The sequence below is a fragment of the Halictus rubicundus genome, chromosome 8 (assembly GCF_050948215.1).
Source record: "Halictus rubicundus isolate RS-2024b chromosome 8, iyHalRubi1_principal, whole genome shotgun sequence".
In the NCBI taxonomy this organism is placed as follows: domain Eukaryota; kingdom Metazoa; phylum Arthropoda; class Insecta; order Hymenoptera; family Halictidae; genus Halictus; species Halictus rubicundus.
The window spans coordinates 1446386-1469769 of NC_135156.1; the positions used below are offsets into that span (position 1 = coordinate 1446386).

Below are 23384 nucleotides of genomic sequence, written 5' to 3' on the forward strand. Positions count from 1 at the left end.
ATGTAATTAATTGGGAAGCGGTTCGGAAATGAAATGGAACAAGAACGTCAATAATCTAATAGTTTGCCTGGATAGAATAACCCAACACCATCGTTCTACATTCGCTTCGTGTTGGCACGCTCATTGCTGATCCGCGAAACTTAATCTGCAGAAACATCGGTGTTGCTCTTGCCCCGTCGACACAATCAGAAAATTCTTGGCAAATATAGTTTTTTTTAATCATATAAAAGGTGCTTCCTGATAGCAACACATGCAAATATTTATTTTAAACTGGAAATGAATTTGGAATGTTACTATTCAAGGTAAATACTTTAAATATGTTGGTTATTCTTGATATTGATGACACAAAAAATCCTTCAAATCAAATTTATTCGATTTAAAGGGACAAAATGGCACGTTTGTCTAAGGTCTAAGTCTAAACAGTCGCGTCTAGTTTGTTTTTTCGGAGATTTCCAAATCATTGTTGCTTTTATAATATTTTGTAACTATTATTATTATTATTATTATTATTATATTTAATATTTTATAACTAACCGTAGGACAAATTGAACATGCTATGAAGCATGACTTCGAGCTGACCCTGAATCAAAAATGTTATGTTCGAACGAATTCCGACGTTAAATAGTAATCTTAATGCTTTTGCTGTAAGATTAGCAGTAGATTTATCAATGTTTTGAAAATTTGTTTTAGTGTTAGTTATAATACCACGTAAATGAACTTGGTTTAGCTTGGAACTTAAAGGAGGAAAGGCACGGGTGCTGCTCTCGCTTTCAGAGCTATAGTATGTATTTTACGTGCTTCACAAGAAATACCCTGGCAGGAATTGGGCAGGAATGCGGTTGTAAGCCGTCCGATTGGGTCATTTCAAACGCATTTTCGGTTCTAGCCGAATTATTGGTTAAAGTGTGACGTCAAAACCTAACCATTGGGTGCAAGCGAGGACTCATCTTGCCCCTGTGCCGTTTCGAAGAACTTCTGAGGCAGGGACATTAGAGGTCATAGTGGTTATATAGTATAACAAAACTCTTTTGGGTTTCTTCAGAATGGATCTTTGTTTTCGAGATATTTTAATTTAAAGTTTTTGAGGAATCTAGTAACCCATCATACCACCTATTCCCAAGAATAGGGAGACGCGTCTGAGTCTCGGTCTCGGTTCAGTGAGTCTTTATAGTGTTCCCAGCTGTAGCGGTACGCGATTCGCATCGCAAGATGTTAGAGTTGACCGCCTGCAGATGTTAGGGTCTAAGGTAATAAAACCTACCCTGACGTTTGCAGGATGGCAAAATTATTTTATTTCCGAAATGACTGTACAGGTGTAGAAAATTTAACTACCCCATCATAAACGTTGCCAGCCGAGTACCGCTGGGGCTCGACAAGAACTTTTTTCCAAACATTTGGCGACCACCTTTGCCAGTGACCATAAAACAACAGATGCGGGATTTCCTATCCCCGCAAAGCATAGCTCCGCCTTCTTATCTTCGGAAAGGTAACGCCTTTCCGAAGATCAGGATATAAAGGGAGGAAATCCACAAAACCTTCTCCTTGTACTTCTTGTACTTCTTGTACCTCTTGCACTTCTCACGTTTCTTGCTAAGCGGTCTACGTACTTTGTCTGTCGGTCTTGCTGTATTTCGAACACGCTTATAAAATAAAGTTCTTGTTAAAACAACTCTGTTTTGTGGTAACCCAACCACACCAGCTTAAATCAAACGGCATCCAGTTCTAGTGTTAACCACAGTGTCTAATGATGTAATGCACAGTTTTATCTATCCTGATCCACCGCGAGTTCAAGTTTTTTTATTTATTTCTGCAATGAAGCCAACGGAGACGTCCAACGCACGTGTCTCCAAGCGATGCTCTCACCAGAGCTTTCTGATAAGGAAAATGAAACGGCTGATGTCCATATCAGACCAAGCGAACAGAAGGTCCCTAAGCTGCACTCCCTTCAACTCGACAGACTATATAAACAGTTCATAAAACAAAACAACACTAGCAGTATCAAAAGTAAGGTCAGTCCTAGCCTCCGAACTGTCCGTAAGCCCGAAGCGCAACCGTCGCCAGCCGGGAAACCGCAACTACTACTAGCAGCGACGATCCTGCATTACCGACAGCGAAATGGGGAACCACTCCCCCCTTCCCCGAAACGTGCAAAATAACCAGCACGCCTACTACCCCACCAGACAACGACCCAAACACAAACAACAACCGTTTGCTACCGTTATATAATAATGAAGACATGGATTTGTATCAGAAGAAAAAACCAAGGAAAATAATGAAGCCGCGTCCGATCTACGCAACTAAATCGGACCAACACGCAAAAAATCGATGATAACTATATATTTTTAACCCCACTAGACAAACTCAACATACTAGGAGCTTTCTATGAGTCAATCACCCCCCCCCCCCCCCCCCGACATCTTATTTCAAACGCACTACTCAAACAACTAGTAGAGAACACAGCCAAAACCATCAAAAACAACTTCAACACAACCAGGTCTACAAGAAACACATTTACACAATTCAATGATACTAACCAAGACAGTAACCCCACACCCTGTGATAACCTAGACTATACATTCTGCCACCCACGGTCTGTTGAACTGTAGCGAAGTGACTATCAATGTGAATGCACCATAAAGGATAGGAGAAAGAGTGGGGTGTGTGAGACGCGAGGTGGTTGTCGAAGCGTGCGAGAGAGGACTGAGCCATGCCGAGTGTAGAAGTTCAGTATTTTATATATTCTCATTTAATTAAATAGTTATTCATATATTACATGGTGGTCTATTATTGGTTCCTCAAACACGTCTGTACCCACTGTACATCGTGATCCCGCAACACTTATGGTAGCAGAGCGTGGTTCGTCGGTGTACACGTGTGGATTAGAGGTTAGAATAAGCACGTGTCGAGAACCATAGAAATAACCATGGCTGAGTTAAGCGTATCAAGCAAAAATATAGACAAATTAACTGAAAAGAACTACCATGTATGGGCGTTAAAAGTACGTGCAGTTTTACGAGCGAGAAAATTATTTAAAGAAGTAATCGAAGGTAACGAACCACCAGTGTCGAACGATCTGGAATCGGCTCAAGGGAAAGCAAGACAGATATGGGAATCTAAAAATGACGAAGCATTTGGACTGATAATTGTTACACTGTCGGACGAGCAAGCAGGTCAATTTTTAGAGGAATCCAAGGCAAAAAATGTTTGGGATGAACTAAGAAGACTACACGAAGGTAATATACAAGACAAGAAAATTGAAATTGGACTGGAATTAAAGAATATACGAATGGATGCGAACGAATCTATTATGGAATATGTTACAAGAACGAGGAATATCGCATCCAAAAGCGCCAAAATAGGTTCTCCATTTGACCCACGTGAGGTAAGCTACCATATGATTAGAGGAATCCATCCTAGGTACGAGAGAACTGCAGCAGTGTTGAGAACACAAAAGGATGTCAATATAGATGATATTAAACGTATACTAACGGAAGAAGAAAGCCGACAGAATCAGAACGGTACACATGGTAGAAACGAAGCATGGAAGACGGAGAACGCTTACAAGGTAACACGACATCCAGTCAACAGAGGAAAGCGCGGGGCGTGCTATATATGTGGGAGGAGTAACCACATAGCGAGAGATTGCTATCATAGGAAAGATATGACGTCAGCAAAACCACCAAATAGAAGGCCAGGAAATCATCACTACCAGGGACACAACAGCTATCAAAATAGTTACAGAAGACCGCAGCAGAGGGAAGAACAAAGCAGTATGGTGAAGTGCGACAAAAGTGAATATAATTTCCTAGTGACAAGTGGAAAAGGTGTGCGAAAGAGTGATAATAGACAAATATGGACAATAGACTCCGGTTCGACTGCGCATATGTCAGCATGTAAAGAGAATATGATAAATGTGATAGAATATAAGGTTAAGATATGGTTAGCAGATGAAAGTAGAAGCATAGAATCTCTAGCGAAAGGAGATGTAAAGGTGAAAGTATGTAGCGGTGACAAAGAAAACACTATTTGTATTAGAAACGTGCTATACGTGCCTACATTGCGTTCTAACCTATTATCTGTTAGTCAGTTAAATGAATATGGACATAAAGTAGTATTTGCTGAGGGTGTTGCAAAAATAATTGGGATATATGGTGAACAAATTGCAGAAGCTTTTGAACAGGATGGTATTTTTATATTAGAAACTGCTGTACAGGAAGGGAACGCAATGTTGGCAGATGCGAGTGTTAAGGAATGTACACAGAATGAGAGTATGTGTAAGCAGAATAGATCAGGTGTAGATATAGATACTGGCATAGGTAAATGCAGTAGGTTAGCGCATCATGGAAAAATGTTATGGCATAGAAGGCTTGGGCATGTATGTGAAAATTATTTAGACTATATGAAAAGGAAAGAAATCGTCAGGGACCTTGAGTATCGTCCTGAATCTTTAAGCTGGTGTGAAGCATGTGTGATGGGAAAGATGGCACAAAAACCGTTTTATCCTGTAAAAAATATTGTGACAAGAGAGCCGTTAGAACTGATCCACATGGATTTGTGTGGGCCGATGCGCGTGGATTCAATAGGTGGCAACAGATATATTTATGTATTGGTAGACGATTACTCTAGATATATATGTATATATTTACTCAAAAGCAAGGAGGAAACATTTCAATGTTTTCTTGAATATCTTACAAAATATGAGAACCAATTGAATAAAAAAATAAAAAGGATTAGGTCGGACAATGGCAGGGAGTTTATTAATAGTAAGTTTAGCAAGTTGTGTACAGACAAGGGAATTCAGCAGCAGTCAACGGTGCCATATAATCCAGCGAGCAACGGGATAGCTGAAAGAACAAATAGAACCCTATTGGATAAAGCTAGAACGATGCTGCTGGATGCAGGGTTGCCTGAGGAGTTCTGGGCTGAAGCGATAAAGACAGCCGCTTTTCTAAAGAACGTAACCTTGTGTAGAGAGAGGGGTGAAAAAACACCGATAGAACTGTGGTCAGGATGGAAGCCAACGGTTTCATACATCAAGATATTTGGAAGTGTCGCCTATTATTATATACCGAAAAATTTACGGCACAAATTAAAGCCGAAGGCAAGGAAGGGAATATTTGTAGGATACTCTGAAGGAAGCAGATCTTATAGAATATATGACGCTGAACAAAGGAAGATAGTAGAAGCAAGAAATGTAAAATTTAATGAAAATGAGAAAGGGGTATTAATCATGGAAAATAGAAAAGGTATTGAAATGTCGAATGGGCTCAGTAATATTACTTATATAGATATACTTGAGGGGAACAAACACGAAGAGAAAGAAAGAGAGGTAGAAGAAACACAGATTGAAGGCAATGAAGGAACAGGGAAGGATACAGAACAAGACGATTGTCCTGAAGAAGGGGTTGAAAAAGAAACAAATATAGAGCAACCACCAATAGTACCTAAACCAAGAAGGAAGGCAAAAGAAATAGAAGAAGAACACGGAAGAAATAGACAACAACAAGAAGAAAGATTATTAGAACAAGGAGTGAGAAGATCAGAGAGGATCAAGAACAAGTGTCAACAAGTCAACATAGCAGTGAGTGAACTAATACCAAAGAACCTGCAGGAGGCGTTGCAATCTTCAGAGGCTGATAGATGGGAAGAAGCAATGAAGGAAGAATTAGACTGCATGGGAAAACGAGAAGTGTGGAGGCTAGTACCACGAAGACCTGAGATGAAGGTTATAAAATCAAAGTGGATTTACAACAAGAAACATATAGGAGAGAACAGCGTGCGATACAAAGCCAGATTAGTGGCAATGGGATGCCAACAACGGCAAGGGACGAATTACGAGGAATCATTCGCACCTGTTATTAAAATGCAAACGATAAGAACATTACTATCGATAGCGAGCACATACAAAATGAGAATAAAACAATATGACGTGAAAGCGGCATATTTATACAGCGACTTGAAAGAAGATGTATACATGGAACAACCGCCAGGATTCAACAATAAAAAAAATGAAATATGTAAATTAATAAAAAGCATCTATGGACTGCCTCAGTCTGGATTTTATTGGAACAAGAAGTTAAACGAGATAATGGAAAAGGTAGGGTTAGAAAAGATAAAAGAAGATCCGTGCGTATATGTGAAGAAAGAGAACAATAGACTGTTACTGATAGGAGTATATGTAGACGATTTCCTAGTCGTAGGAACGGACAATCAGATAATAGAAAGTAATATTAATGAGATAAGAAAGAATGTCGATCTCGTAGAAACGGTGAAGAAAAGTTTTTTAAATGTAGATATAACGGAAACAAAAGTAGGATTAGAACTATCACAACGAGAATATATAGATAAGATAGTACGTAAGTTCGATATGGCAGAGTGCAAATTAGAAAATACACCGTTAGATGTACAACAAGATTTAGACCAATACGAAGAATCGCCAAAGATAGATTCATTATTATATCAAGAGATGTTAGGATCTTTAATGTACCTGGGAATTGCAACGAGACCTGATATTGTACATAGTATAAGTAAGATGTCGCAATATAGTCAAGATCCGCGTCAGATTCATTTGAACGCATTAAAAAGAATATTTAGATATGTAAAGGGTACCAAAGACTATAGATTAACATACGATGCCAAGAGTAATGTATTAACCGTTAGCACAGATGCGAGTTGGAACAGTACAAAAGATGCCAAGTCATTTAGTGGATATACTGTTAAATTAGGGAACAATATAATAGGATGGAGGAGTAAGAAGCAGGATTTAGTGGCTCTGTCTACGTGTGAAGCCGAGCTCATGGCAATGTGTGAGGGAGTGCAAGAATTAAAATGGGTTCAAGGGTTATTAGAAAGCTTAGGCACAGATATCGGAAATAGAACGCCAATTAAAATAAACACTGATAGTAAAGCAGCCATGGATTGGGTTCACAAGGATAGGGTTACTAATAGAACAAAACATATTAACAGAAAATATTTTTTTATAAAAGACGAGGTACAGAAGAATAACATTGTAATAGAACATGTAAACTCCGAGGATATGGAAGCCGATATTATGACAAAAGCGTTAAATGCAAATAAGTTAAGGAAAAACCTAGACAAGTTGAATATAAGAGGTGAATTCACATTGAAAGCCAAAGGGGAATTTGTAGCGAAGTGACTATCAATGTGAATGCACCATAAAGGATAGGAGAAAGAGTGGGGTGTGTGAGACGCGAGGTGGTTGTCGAAGCGTGCGAGAGAGGACTGAGCCATGCCGAGTGTAGAAGTTCAGTATTTTATATATTCTCATTTAATTAAATAGTTATTCATATATTACATGGTGGTCTATTATTGGTTCCTCAAACACGTCTGTACCCACTGTACATCGTGATCCCGCAACATGAACTCATACTCAAACATCTTCCGAATAATAATTCAAGTGGTCTCGACAATATTACCCCTATAGCACTTAAACACCTCCCAAGATACATGATCCTCGATCTAACCACCTTATTTACCAATGCCCTGAATCACTACTACTTACTCAAATCATGGAAACAAGTCAAAGTCCTACCCATTCTCAAAAAGGACAAACACACGCACGACCCCTCTAGTTACCGTCCGATTAGCTTAACACCTGGCCTGAGTAAGGTATTCGAAGCAACTTCAACAACATAATACCAGACTGCCAATTCGCATTCAAACACGAACACACAACAACACACGCAACACACAAACTTCCCTCTAACTTTAACTCTAAAATAACAAACAGTCAATTCGTAAGAGCAGCCTGTGGTGACCATGGTGCGTGGGAACGTGGAATTTTCGGACGCGGAAATTCCATCCTTCTCAAGTGCGTACCATGGGAGGTCGGGTTGAGGGCTTGGTCATTTAAGTGACGATTGCCAGAACCTCGGCTCGACCGTTACAGTACCCTTAAGAGTGAAGTCCCCGGATGCAATGTGTGGGGGAGGAAACTTTCTCCATGCCCTTGTGGGGGTGGAGAACCTCTCCTTATTTTAACGGTTTTCGGGGACATTATTTAAGCGCCTCAGAAACGAGAACGCCAGAAAGCTTTGGACTCTCGCGGAGAACGATAGCTCCAGAGACTTTAGTCCGAGTATCGCGACGGTTTTATACGCGAAGTTAAGTTATCGTATATTTTGTTCGCGTTTTCTCAAGGACTCGAGTTTTCTCGTTTTGTTTTATTGTTGTTATTATTTGTTGATTATTAATTGTTTTTGTTAATAAACTGTATTTTTGTTACCCGTTAAACCATCGTACTATATAAACATTTCATTTACCCCACGTCACCTAAAAGTCCTTACTCGATTTAGAAAAAGCTTTCGATTCTGTATGGCACAACAGACTTCTGTACAAACTAAGCCAAGAAAAGTACCCTCCCTGGCTAATTTTTATAATCTGTGACATGATCACCTTGGACGGAAAACTTTTTTTTCGTCACAAAAGTTCAGAATCGTGGAAAGCTTGCAGCAAGGAACAGTTAACTCACCCATCCTTTTTAACATACAGGGTGTTTCGTTTATCGGAAAACGGAAATATCTCGTAACACGCTGAAATTATGAAAAAAATTTGTTTACAAAAATTGTTCGATATGAAGGAAACAATCATACGGTGTCATTTTTTCAAGATCCGAATGATTGGAAGGGAAATTTCGAAGTCAAATTAATTTTTTTAAATGGAACCATATATTTTTTCTTTGTCATAATACGATATCATTTTCTGAGACGAATTCAACGACATATCACATGATGTTATTTACTGTTACAAAACATAAGGAATTATATTATAAATTTGTAACTTCTTAAGTAGGCAATGATAGTATCTGGTTGCCGGCTATTAGCTGCCCACTGTAAACAGAGAGAGCGATCTTTTTGTCATTTGTTTTGGAGAGTTGCCTTATTTGTCTCGAGACTCATTTATTTTAGTTAAGACAGTGCAATACTAGAGACTGTAATAATTTCGTTGAGTTCTGTTTGGTGCTTTCGAAGGTATTTAATTCCAGAACATACCTTTAGCAGGAGGATAATGACATGAATTGTAAATTTTATGTTTATTTAGTTCGATAACTTAAGAAGCTTAAGGAGACACAAGTAGGTCGATCTTTGTTTACAACATCTAGCTAATAGTCGGCAACCAGATACTACCATTGCCTACTTAAGAAGTTACAAATTTATAATATAATTTCTAATGTTTCGTAACAGTAAATAAGATAATGTGATATGTCGTTGAATTAGTCTCGAAAAATTCTATCGTGTTATGACAAAAAGATATATGGTTACATTTAAAAAAATTAATTTGAGTTTGAAATTCCCCCCCCCCCCCAAATCGAGTTCTGAAAAAGTTACACCACATAATTGTTTCCTTCATACCGAACAATTTTTGTACACAAATTTTTTTCGTAACTTCAGTGTGTCACGAGATATTTCCGTTTTCAGATAAATGAAACACCTTGTATACCTACGCGACCTACGACAACTACTCAATTTCAAGGAAGACGGGAAATCATACGCCCAAGCCTTTGCCGGCGATCTTCTAGGTTATACCTCCAGCAACAAAGTCACACAATATGTACGAGATAATTTAGTAGACCTCACTGAAAAGGTCAGCCAATATTACATGGCCTGGAACCTCCGGCTCAGTCCCAGCAAATGCGAAACGATACTGTTTAAAAAACCAATAGATAGCCTATCATCAAAAGCAAAAGTGGGAAGCAAGGACCTCAAGATCTCCACTACGATTCCTGACACTAACGATAAAAAGGTCATCCCCCATAAAAAGTAGTTAAACACCTAGGAGTTCATACTGACTACATGCTACGGGGCAATAAACACACAGACGTCCCAGCAGAAAAAGCAAGCCAGCAAGCTAGCCTTCCTATCCAACAAAACTTTAAAACAAAAAAAATTGAAACTAAAATTTTTTACAACATGCACCTAACAAATAGGATCAATGCTGATCGGACCCCTCATCACCTATGCCGCACTCATATGGTGGAACTGCAACCATACTAATATGGAAATAAATGCTTAAGAGCTTGCCTAAGACTATACAGATCCCAAAATCAAAGTGGCAACATTACATAAACAACCAAACGCTATACCACAAAGCCGACATCCCTAGAATCGATCCTTTATTATTAAATTGACAAGGGACTATTTTAGCAATCTCCCCAAAATAGACAACAGACTTATCTACTCTTGTAGATAACAGCCTTTATGATATGTACTTATTGTTGTGTCTGATCTTAATGTATTTACACAATTAGTTCCGATTGCTTGAAAAAATGTTTCAAATAGAACTTACACTGTTTCGGGGGCAGAGACGGGGGGCACCTTATCATCCTCAAGCCACTGTCTTTCGCATGAAACTTAGCGTTGTTCCCAGCAGATAGATCTATGATAATATGAATATGAATAGTATATATTTTCACTTTTACATGACATATGAACAAATACATATATAAACGTGTATCATATTGTGGACACATACACATCTTCGGTTTGCAAATGATGACTGAACAAGGAGACGATAATTCTCTGGTTTCTTAAAATGTCACGATAAAATCTGTAATACGTTATTAACTTTACTAGTTAATTTAGTAAGATTACGATTGATTGAGTATTTTATGATGTATACGTGTCTGTATCATATACACAATATTTGGAATACAGAGCATTTTTTTTAAATGTCGATACCTATGCTAGAAATTATTTATTCAAATTAAAATGTAACTTATTTTAAAGGGAAATCATCAGATTTTTCGTTCGTATACCTAAAAATTACAGAAAATATTGTTTGATTATCATAGCACTTGAGAAATATGAAGAAATATTTTCATTTGGATACACTCACTTCAAGGGTGAAATTTACCCCTTATAAGGGGTAATACCCCTTATTAAGTTTATATAAGGAACTAACAAATTACTAACTTATACACGATTTGGACTTTTGGATTAAGATTATCTTCCGCCGATCATCTGCTAACCAGCTAATGATCAAACTTAAAGATCGGAAATTGTTTCGTTGAATTAACCTAACTTATCTATTGTTAAAAAAATCAGCTGTCCTCCACCTATGTTTGATACGTTGTGTATGCAACTTAATAACAATGAACATAATATACATGAGCAGCATTGCGTAGCATCAGGCTCAAAGTATGAATTTCATCGCGGCTGTCCGTCGTAAAGTAATGTTTTTTCAAGAAAAAAGGACATTAGTGAAACATTATTGTGTGTTTTTGTCTAGTGTAGGTAATGATGAAAACGCGTTCTGAGATGTTACACGTTTCGAGGATACACGATAATTTCAAGAAAGCTTGTTGTAAAGATGTCCTGCGTGGGAACACTGTAGTAACCATTCTAGATCTAAACCGGAGCTGTTCAACTTGTTCCCCGTCGCTATTTTACGATCCTACTCCTAGTCATGCGGCTCCCCCACTAACTGATACATTAACCGCGTCCGGGCAGGAGAAAGAGAGAGAAAGATCCACTTCACTATCCCATCCTTGAGCAACGACTTTTCCGCCGTCCCACTACTACCTACTCCTACCCGCTACCAGTAGACATGGTGGGAATCACTAGTAGGAATAGAAAAGTAGTAGAGGAAATCGCCTTTGGCCCGCGGGCCACAAGTTGACCAGCTCTGATCTAAACGATGTAACAATTAGATAAACAATGTAACGATGTAACGATTAATAAACACTCTCAACCTTGCATATGGCAAACCCAAAAGGTCAAGCTATGAATAAGAAAATACTGCAGGAAGCTTGATGTGTCTTACGGCTTCTAGCAAAATAGTAAATATTATTTATACCTTTGTTAACAAAGAAAATATCAGAACGGTCGTGAAAACCATTCTACACATTTTAAAGGTGGACATGAATTTGAAATGCATATACAGTAGGACTCCGTTTATACGAACTCCATTTGCCTGTATGGATTAAATTTGAGCCGTGCCTGATTCACTGAACTCAAATTGAGCGACATTCTCGTATATAAACGTGAACTCCGATTAAATAAACGAAAAACCTTAGTCAGTAGTGGGAGACAGATGAACTCCTATTATGTGAACCAACTTGTCTCCCGACAGATTCATATAAATTCACTTCTACGCTATTTTAGAATTTTCAGTATACATTCTATAATACTATACATAATACTTTCGGACAGTATACACTCTGCAGTGTATACCTCGCAGATCGTGAAACCGACAATACTTATTGCAATTTAATTTAATAAATTATATTTTATAAAACTCTACAATATTATATAGTCATATAACTTTTATACATACACATATGTGTAATATTTACAGATTCGCAATATAAATTTTCATTTTTTTCATTGACAAACTCTTTTTCGATTTTCACTATGATAATGGACTATGGAAATATTCTTTATTTAGCAAATACTAATTCCTCAACAGCATATGAGCTAAATGATAAGAGTATTTTATAACGAACCTACGAAATATGAAATATCAGAATTCAACAAACCGAATATTCACGAAATACAGTGAATTCTCGATATAAACCCCTACAAGCCTAACGTTTAAAGGTCCCTGAACTACCCATACCACTGCGGGGTATACCACGTGAGGAACCACGAAACTCGAGAGCCGCCGCCGCCGAATAGTGTAACATAACACAGTCGGGTATATCGGCGTGAGACCAGAAGACCACTACTAATCCAACAACAAAACTTCTTTATTTTTCATTATTTTTTATGGAACTTTCACCAACATATTCGTGGCATTTTTATAATGAAAATGATACCAAATATAATATAATTCCGATGATATTTACTTATGTAATGAATAGACTGCGGATCTTTATGCAAAATAAAAATTTTCTACTTGAATTTCAACAGATTGGAGTGAAATAGAAATTTATTTTCTTTCTTAATATGTTTAATAGGTTGAAAATAATGTAACAGTATTTAAACATTTTTCTAACGTTTTTACTGTTTTAAAATATGCCTACCCATTTTTGTCATACATGCATAAAATCCGCAGTCTAGTAATGAACGATTAAAGTTTCGAACGCAAAGAAGGACAGCGTATGGGAAACAAGCCTTTAAATAAAAACAAACTTCTTTATTATGAATTATTTTTTTACGAGACTTTCACCAATATACTTGTTGAATTTTTCTGATTAAAATGATACCGAACACGATACAATTCGGATCATATTTACACTAATTTTCCATTAATATAATTGTAACGGAAAGTAACTTTCATGGCTCATTACACAAGTAAATATCATCGGAATTATATCACATTTGGTTTCACTTTAATCAGAAAAATGCCACGAATATGCTGGTAAAAATCTCATAAAAAAATAATGAAAAATGAAGAAGTTTTGTAATTGAATTAGTAGTGGTCTTCTGGTCTCTGATATATCCGACCGTGTTATGTTACACTCCTCGGCGGCGGTGGCTCTCAAGCTTCGCTGTTCTTTTCTTCGTGCAACATTGTATCAGAGAAAGACATTTTCTCAGCCTTCTTGTCCCTGGCCAAATATAATATGTCCCGTGTTTAGGACATTCAACGAGTAGGGTCATTTACGATTCCAGCCTGCACTGTGTAATTCATATGCAACGTTCGGCGTGAATCACAAACGTATGTATATACAGTCCCTCGCCAGAACCGTGTAAGGGATTTATATCGAGAATTCACTGTATGTTGCCAATGCACATAATTTTGTACGTCTGCAAAAAATTGATTCTTAAATTTTGGTTTTACCTTCGTTGTTCGAGAAACATTGTACAAAGAAAAGTAAGTAAACTTTTCTGCACGACGTAAAACATGCGAATACCTAGAGCTTGTATTGCACAGGCCTACATTCCAATAGCAACTGTCTATATGTATACATGTACATATTATATACATGTTATGTAGGAAAAGTGTTTCAAATTTTGTGTTCATACTCAATTTCGTCTCCTGGTGAGACTAAAATGTGATCAATCTTCGTTCTTAAGGGTTTCTGGTTTTCGAGCCCGTTTTTCACCAATTTTTAGAAATTATTAAAGTTTTTATATTGGGATTATGTGCTCATATTTATGGGTATTTGAAGTAGATAAGTTAATCTTTTTAAAGTTACACTAATAAAATTTACATGAGCTATATATTCTTTTATCGAGTACATTTTGAAAAACATGTGTTGAGTGTTGCCATGATTCCAAATCCTTTGCTAATTGAAAATCCAAAAATGTGCAAGCATATTAAGCAGTATGAATGTTACGTATGGAGACGTTTTCTCCACGTTCATTTCGATTAGAAGTTCTAATCTCTTTTCTGAGAACGAAAAGCGTCCGAACATGCCCCTTTTATTAATGGAAGATACTGTATGACTTCTTTATATGAAAATCTTTAGAACACTCCCTTCTGGCATCAGTTAATTAAGATTCTGATAGAAAATAGCCCGGATAACCTGCATTAACCCCTTTTAACGAAAATCTAACTGAGGCCTCGTTTTCATTAGAAGTGACAAAAAATCTGATTGTGACCCTACGTGACATTAAATCTTAAACAGAGCACCCCTTTCATTTGCAAGGTACACAAACCGTTTCATTTTTATCCTCTTTGGTTCAGTAGCGGTTCAATAACGTGTAGAGTCACGACACGTTACACGCATCAGAGTCAATTCTAGTGAGATCGGGTTAAAGTTCCTTTCGAATCAAATCGTAACCTTATAGATTCCGTTAGTTCGGTATATATTCTATTTGGCACTCAATAATTGCTCTCTAACCCCGCATTGCCAGTGCGTCAAAACCGTGCATCATAGGTAACAACTTCTTCAATTATACACTCACTATATTCATTGACGACACAAACAACAACACTTGTAACGATTTCAATTCAGGATATATTTGTCTTGTTTGTTATCTCGCGTAATCTACAACCCTTAATTATTGCCTAATATCCTAATCTAATAATTGAACGTTCCCACACGATACAATCTTACCGCTCGGATTGTATCAATTAAACTATATATGTCGGAGGCTGGGCGGGGTCTTCCATCCTCGGACCCGTCGGATATTGACCGACGTCGTTGTCCATCGATTCACCCCTTTTGCACTTATGCGATTCTCGAACGGACTCTACGCAAACGCAATGCCCGATCTCGTAGCGCAAGTCTCTTTTGGGTCTTCCCTTTTCGCTAGTCCTCACGAAAAGTCACTTTTCTCACGACTGGTCTTTACTGTATCGTAGCCGAAACTATTCTGTCGCCCGTGGTCACGTTCAACAGGGTCACAGCCCATCATTTTCCAGGGACCCTATTTCGCATCTCCCTTTGCGCCGCGCGCGAAGAGGGGTAAAACAGGTAAATGGGGACTGTTTTATTGCCCCTTCGCAGGGCAATTACCAGGGTACGTCCAAGCTTCGGGCTCCAAACTATCCCAAAGTCCGCGCATAACTACTAAATGTCGAAATTGTTATTTTACAAGTAAACTTAATCCTATACAACAAATAGGCGTTACACGTCGTTGCCGACGGGGTGCGTCGCTGCCATCACGCCCCGACATATACAGGGTGGGTCGCCACATTTTGCCATCTAGATTTACGTCATTATTATTACGCATAACAAACAATGTTTCAGATGAAGTTGAATGGTTTTGAGAGGGGCACATTCTGGTGGTACATTTTTTTTGTAGGTGGACATGTAGAGGACATATGAAGGTCATTAACGTATTTTTAAATCGAATCATATATTTTTTATTACATCAGCTTGTGCTCCTTCATATTCTTTACAAAAAAGTATTAATCTATTTGTGTAAAAAAATAATTAGTTTAGAAGATATTTTAATTGTAATGTCTCTTTACAGAAAAGGTTCAATATGGCGACCATTTGCATCAGAACACTTTCTGAATCGAGAAGTTAATGACTCACTAACATTGCGTAGTGTATCTGATGTTATTTTGTTACACTCATTGATGAGACGATCCCTCATATTGGCCATTGTGGTCGGAGACTCAGCGTACACTTTATTTTTTAAGTAGCCCCACAAGAAAAAGTCGAGGGGCGTTAGATCGGGTGATCTTGCCAGAAAATGAATGGGGCCATCTCGCCCTATCCAAGGATTTAGGAACATTCGATTTAATGTATCCCTTGCTATTCTTGAATAATGAGCAGGGAAACCATCCTGTTGAATCCACATTCTTTGTCGTGTATGCAATGGTAAATCATCTAAAAATGTCCATAGAGTAAAAATGTGCATATTTTGGTCCGGTTAGTGATCCTTAAATGAAGTATGGACCAATAAGTCTAAATTTCACAATAAGTAGGAGAGCAAGAATTATCAACACAGAAAATGTAAATATTTACAGTGATAATTCTTGCTCTCCTACTACATTATCACATTGAATTCATAATATTGACCAGAAAGTCGAGATTTCCTAACAAATTAGAATTAAAATATCTCCTAAACTAATGATTTTTTTACACAAATAGATTAATACTTTTTTGTAAAAAATATGAAGGAGCATAAGCTGATGCAATAAAAAATATATCATTCCTTTTGGCCCACTGCAACTTGAGATATTGTGGCAACAATTTCTAAACAAGTGGTTTTGAGAAAAACACATCCAACGTTCTAACTATGAATTATACGAAATGCAAACAAATCTTCTTGCACACATATTCTACAACACTTATACTGAAAGAAAATGCAAAGGAAAACCAGTTTTGTGAAAATGAAAAATCAGAATACCCCCTTAAGTACTATAGCTTGCTAGTGGTAATTGGAATTTATTTTTTCAAATCGGACTAGTTTTTCCGAATAGCACACCCTATTGTTTCTTAATGTTTGTACTTGTATTTCAACATTTAAAATATACAATTGTACCAGTTATTTGGTTCGCGCGTATCATGTTGATTCTATTTTCATATGTATTTTGAATTAGCAATCTCAAAACTGGCAATTATGTTAAAAAATTATTGGTACGCAGAGTCGATAGGTAACTGTTCTAAAACATCGTCTGTTCTTTTACCCAGCAGGTAGAAATTTCAGGTTTGCGTGTTTAAGGGTCTCCATTGCCTTATACCACCCTTATGAAACTTCCTAAAGGAAGGACATACGATGTTTTAGACAGTTATCCATCGACTCTGTGTACCAATCTGCAGGAAAACCGAAACATATGATTGCCGTAAATTCTAGTCTTCTCTCTCGTGCCCTGTTTTCCGACGTGCATTTTCAACATGCGTAACGCCCTCCCTAAACTTTTCAGAAAAATCTTGCGTAAGATCAGTGTTGTTTGAATCGCGATAGAGAGAACATCTCTAGAAACTTGTCAATTCAAAGCTCACCGTTGCTAATGTGTGTTTTTAATGTTTAATATTTGATTCTGTAATTCTGATTCTGATGATTCTGTAATGTTTAATATTTGATTTTTACTTTAATCATTTTAACAAGATAAAAATAATACATTGGTGTTTGTAAATTATTTTAATTCCTCTACCGTTTTAAAATGCATCTACTCATTTTTGCTATAACTGCATGAAATCCGTAGTCTAGTGATCACAGTAGCTAATTGTTGTGATTTGTAGTACAATGCAAGTGATATTGCAATTGTTATTAGTACATAGCTATGTGTTAGCAAATCTGAACAGCGATCGTAAGTTTGGAAAAATTTCACGGCATCTGTGCGAAATAAAAATACAATTAGTTTATCGATAAGAAAGTGAAAATGAAAATCAGGATCGTTAACTTGACCGCGCACGTCCCTTACGTTATTGTATACCTACTATCTACCAACAGCTGTGCAGTTCGTTGACCTGACTGTACGTCCCCTATCTTTCGGCACTGCCATACCTGAAGTCAGTTGTGCAGTTCGTCTCCCAATAGCCGAGTGAAACACATTTCAAAGCAGCAAGTGCATTTACGGTTGAATAAGCGAGCTCTAACTATTATAAATAAATTTCTGCTCCTTCTGTTGTTGACTGCATTACCGCGTCCCGACACCGATGCTCTGCTCAGTGGATCCTGCTGCCGAGCCGGACACTCCCCGCCATCGCGCGCCCTGATCGCGCTCTGATTGGTCCGTGTTTTTTGTTAACAACTCCTTAACCCCTTAGCTTACAATGACGTGTCAAAGACGTGGTAAGTCTACCGGGCCAAACATAAACAAGTCGTATCAGAGATGTGATGTGCTGACCGGCCAAACATCAACAAGACGTGTCAGAGACGTGGTGGGGCGGCCGTGCCAAATGTTAAATCGTGCCAATCGTAAGGCAAGGGGTTAACAAAGCCGAGGTGGACATTTCTGCAAAGGAAAATGTCACTTCAAATGACCTTAGGAACCGCCCCTTAAACGACTATACGACATTTTTGGGACACCCTGTATACACTTTTATGTATAATAATATACATATACGAATTATATTGAAAAGTGATATTACTATAGTTACACTATTACATATTCTTGCTTATCTTTTGGCGAGGTGGTCATTCAAGTTACGGAGTCCTCGCCGCCCCTCGGGGGATATTTGGGGCTCCCCCATGCCCTTGGACGCCCCGAAGGGGCGGGCCTGTAACCCAGGTAAACCTACTAAATCCACCCCGGTGACCCACCCTAGACTTGTAGAGAGGAGCCAAGATCTCGAAACCCAACTCCACTGCCCCCCCCCCCCAACCCGTCACTATTCATACATAATCTGGTACCAAGCTACATATCCCAATGGCTACCTGACCTCGCATCAGGGTCGTTAACGCAAAATAGAAATAAAAAGAAAACTGTTTTCCAACCTCTCAGCAAGTCCTCGATTTCTAATTGTTTCTTAGTTGATTTCAAATTGCGCACAAACTATTTCTTGACCCAATTGTATAGTCCTTAGAATATCCCACAAAAAATTCAAGATTAATTTGCACCAAGTATAGCCCATCTCCACGCTAATGTATGATATATGACATATTATTCAAATAATGTAGATACATGTTATTCACAAGGAACCAAATAAATAAAGGCAAATTATAAATTCATGAACGTTTATGATGAAGTACCAAAATTAAATCAAATCTGTTGTTTCAGTTTTGAATGATCACAACTATACAGGGTGTTTCGTAAATGGTGGTCAAAATTTTAGAAATAGATTCCTAATGCTTAAAGAAGACAAAAAAGTTATATTAACATAGATCCGGAAATGATTAGTTTCTCAGTTATTAAAGTTTTTGTGCCTCAATTCTCGTCGCATCATCTTAGAAAATTTCTTTATTGAAATGTTCAATATGTTCACCTCCTGTCTCAATACAAGCCTCAGCTCATCGCCTCACTGATAAGGAGACTGCACACATCGTCACCGATTTAGTTGAGATTTTGGAGAGTTATAGATTTAGTTCTCCTGATTACGAAAATACCCCATAAAGGTCGATGCACATCTCACCGGCCCGGCCGGCCGGCTCAAAATTATAACCCTGGTTTTGGCCCTAGCGTTTACTAGCGGCAACCGTGTCAGACTTTGGAACCGAATTTCTTCTCTGGCCTCTCGACCCTTTCCAGATGGCCTTTCGAGAGCGCGTTGACAGTTCCCTGCTGTGCGTGGCACAAAAAAAAAATGTTTTTAGGGGCTCCACAGCTCTTTAGGTAATCTATCCGTACCTCTCCTTTACAACACCATGGAAATAGGAAACGTTCCTGGCACTTAGTGAAACAGCATCGCACATCCTTATACAGGGTGGTCCACGCAATTGTTTCAAGTCATAACTCCGTTATTATTGCATTTACGAAAAAATGATAAAGGAGAAAGATAAATGGTTCGAAGAGCACTACATCTGTAGGCCTTTAAATTTTTTTTAGATGCTGCAGTGCATGTGCAATTAACAATTGCATCATTTCTTTAAATAGAATAGATTCTTCCTTTCATTCTACGTAAAAAATGATTAGGGTACCATGGCAAAAAAATTATTAGATCTCGAGATATTTTCAAAAAATGTCTTTATTGAAGAAGATACTCAAACACTTCATAACTATGTTGTAAAAGTAAACACCCTTTCGACATTGCTATCATAACAGAAACCGATTTGTACGAGTGAGCATTTCATAATTCAGTAGCTATAGTCACGTATCGTAACTCAAGTACGAAAACTAAGATTTTGAAAAAGTGTAGCTGTATTTCACTAAATACAAGAAAATGTATGACATTTTTTGAAAATATCTCGAGATCTAATAATTTTTCACATTCAACATGTGTTTTTGATTCACAAGAAAAATTACCTGCCTATTTAAAATACGACAGATGTTCCCCTCAAACCCAACAAATGGTAGCTCGAACCTATAGCTCCGAAAGGGAGTACCGTATTATTAATTATTCTGGTAGCTTTTTCCTAATAACGCTCAAATTCCTTAACAAAGTATTCCCCATCTATTACCACGAGGGACTCTGAAATGTTCTAGTTAGCAGCTTTTGAAATAAATAATGACGAATTGTTTCACCGCACAGATTGTCAGATGATATTCTTTCTTTTTCGTTAGCGTGGTAATAAATTGTTATTTCGTTTGTTACAACGTTCAAATTCCTTAACAAGATCTATTACCACGAGGAACTCAGAAAAGTTCTGGTTGATAGTTTTTTAAATAAATACAGCATGTTCATTCTGTCTTCGTACTGCCACGCTACGAGCCGGCCGACTAGCCTGCGAACATTCTCGTCGAGAATGCTAGCCGGCTAGCCGGCCGGCTCTAGCATTGGGCAGCGAACCCCTGGGGTTCTGGTAGCAGAGGACACGCTGTGCCTTTGTTCCGAGCCTCTCGAACCCTCTCTAATAGCTGTCCCGGACCCCAAAATGCTTATAAACGGGGAAAAAACGGCCGGTCGGCCGGCCGGTGAGATGTGCATCGACCTTTATAGGGGCAGACGCTCAATAGTTTTCGAGATATTTATAATTAAAGCTTCGACATAACCGTAAAATGGCAATTTAATTCACGACGGAGAACTAAACTTTACAACTCTGCAAAATCTAAACTAAATCCGTGACGACAAGGGTTTGCAGTCTTCTTTTGAGCTCTGAACACGCTCCCAAATTACTGGCGTGGCGCGTATCGTCTGAAAAGCTGCCACAATTAGGTCGCGGAGAGTTTCTACATCATCTATTGCAGACGAATACACTAAAAACATAACTCCACAGAAAAAAACTTTAATAACTCGGAAACTAATCTTTTCTGGACCTATGATGATATAACTTTTTTTTTCTTCTCCAAGCATTAGGAATCTATTCCTAAAGTTTTGACCATCTGCTTTAACATGTACTAATTATTAAAACATGTCAGCATTAAATATTAACATTATATAGATAGACCGTTGTTGATATTGATTTTTGCATGTGTTACTAATAAAAAGTGTGCAAAAAAGTTAATCTTGCTTTTAACCGTAATGTCATTATTTCGACACGAGTTTATTTCGTTTAATGCAGATACGTTCTGAACAGTAAACATGTATTTTATCGTACTCCTAACAATATTTTATAACAACATAATACATTATACGTGTAATTACAAATACTTCACTTATCAGTTTGCAATTTTATGCACTGACTTGCAAGTTCTAAAGATATTACTATGCTAAGTTTTAGGAGATTAAAGATGCTATACGAGTGAGTCATCTAACATTTAAGGCCGTTGCACACTAGACCGCACCGCCGCCTGACCAGCACCGCACCGCCGGCGCACAGTGGTTCGGATCGAGAAATTCAGTGACATTTTGTCGAAAAATGAACTTTCTCATATTGACATGTACAAAGTTTGTATTGCTTCGTAAATATCCATCTACCTCGAAAATAAAGAAATTAATAAAATATAATAAAAATTGTAATCGTGACGAACACTTAAAGTTGGACATTTTGAAAACAGCTTGTTTCGCAGAAAAAAGATGCTTATCTTTATCTCGATGCCCTGACCCACCTGTTTAATATTTTTTCTGTGTTCTTCTTTTAAAATGAACAGAATTCCTTTAGAATTTACACTGTCAATTAAAAATTAATTTAAATAATGTATAATATTAAAAATATAATGCACAGTGAAGGCACGGAAATTGTCAAAATTCCTCATGTTTAATACGGAATATCTTTTGAGTTCCAACTAGCACCGCATAATTACAAATTGTACAATGTTCAGTACACTTTTCCCTATATAGTTATGCACGATTTACTACCAACATCGTCCATCGACGCAAGTTATTAGTGATTAAAGTGTATCCATCGCTGCGTCGAGCGCCAAGATTGTGCGAGACGCGAAGAACCTCTTCGCGCGCGTGCGAGCGACTGTTTTCATTGTAGCGTACCTCAATTGTTTATTATATGCTGCAGATGAGGAGTCGATTGTTTTCTCATTTTTAGTTTGCATTCAGATGAAACAGAACCGTTGGAGAAAACACACAGTAAAGGATTTGTAAAAGACTCGTACAGTGTATATTTAGTGTGTATCGTATATATGTATATATTTAATCTGTATTTAGTTAAGTTATTTTTAATGCGTGTTATATATATTCATTTATTGTTTAATTAGAATAAGTTTTGATTTATTTTACATTATATCATCTTTTATTTGGTTTATATTTGGTAAGTACAACAACGACTAAACACTTATTGCCTCAGTAATTTCGCATGTAACGGTTCATCTTTGCTATTCAGATATTAATTATCGAGCGTCGAGAATGGAAGCTTTTCGAAAACATCGAGACTTATTTATAAGATTAAAAAATTCGTCAAAGGACATGGGTGATTACTCATTCTTGCATAAAGAAATATGTGAACGAATTAATCTTTCTCCGGAACAATCAGAAGGATTAACGAAGAGTTTAAAAGTATTCACTAGTAAATTAAAACAGAAGTGGAAACAATCATATTATACACAAGTGAGATTCCTTCAACGTAATAAGTCATGGTTGGAAAAAGATTTTTCATATCTAAGTGCCATATTAGCAGAGATTCCGTCTTCAAGTTCGACAAATACCCCAATACAACGAAAATCGTCTACTGTAAACATATACAAAGGACGAAAGTTATATTCTCAATGCAGTAGCAGGGAAAGAATACGAAGATCTCGGTCTCTCATTCATAATTTTTCTCTCGATGAATTACTGAGTGCACTAAAGATGAAATTGCGAAAACAAGGCATGCATCGGGAGTTACGCGTACTGCAATATTTATTTGACAGTAAAAACGACAAAAATATTGAAACTTTTTTAAAGAAAGGACACATGCTTCAACAGAAAACGTTTTCAGTAGAAAAAGCTTTAAGCATTTTCATTATGGCTGAACTCTCCAAATTTCAGTATATGACCATTAGAAATTCAGCCATAAAATGCAAGAACAATCTGTGGCCCTCTTATTATAAACTGTCGCAAGAAAAAATACAGTGCTTTCCAGCAAAGAGTAGTACGAAGATTACTG

The 23384-nt window shown here is 37.5% G+C and overlaps 1 protein-coding gene across 5 annotated transcripts in view; it reads right to left on the reverse strand.

Moving 5' to 3' along the window:
* LOC143356642 (uncharacterized) overlaps positions 1-23384 on the reverse strand; it is a 281650-nt gene that overhangs the window by 59808 nt on the left and 198458 nt on the right. For 4 of the 5 annotated variants that reach the window (XM_076792507.1, XM_076792510.1, XM_076792508.1 and 1 more), the window contains exon 4: positions 10306-10395. The exons of the other annotated variant lie outside the window; for it this stretch is intronic. In XM_076792507.1, coding sequence (XP_076648622.1) covers positions 10306-10395 — 90 coding nt within the window. The remainder of the gene's footprint in view (positions 1-10305; positions 10396-23384) is intronic. 5 annotated transcript variants of the gene reach the window in all.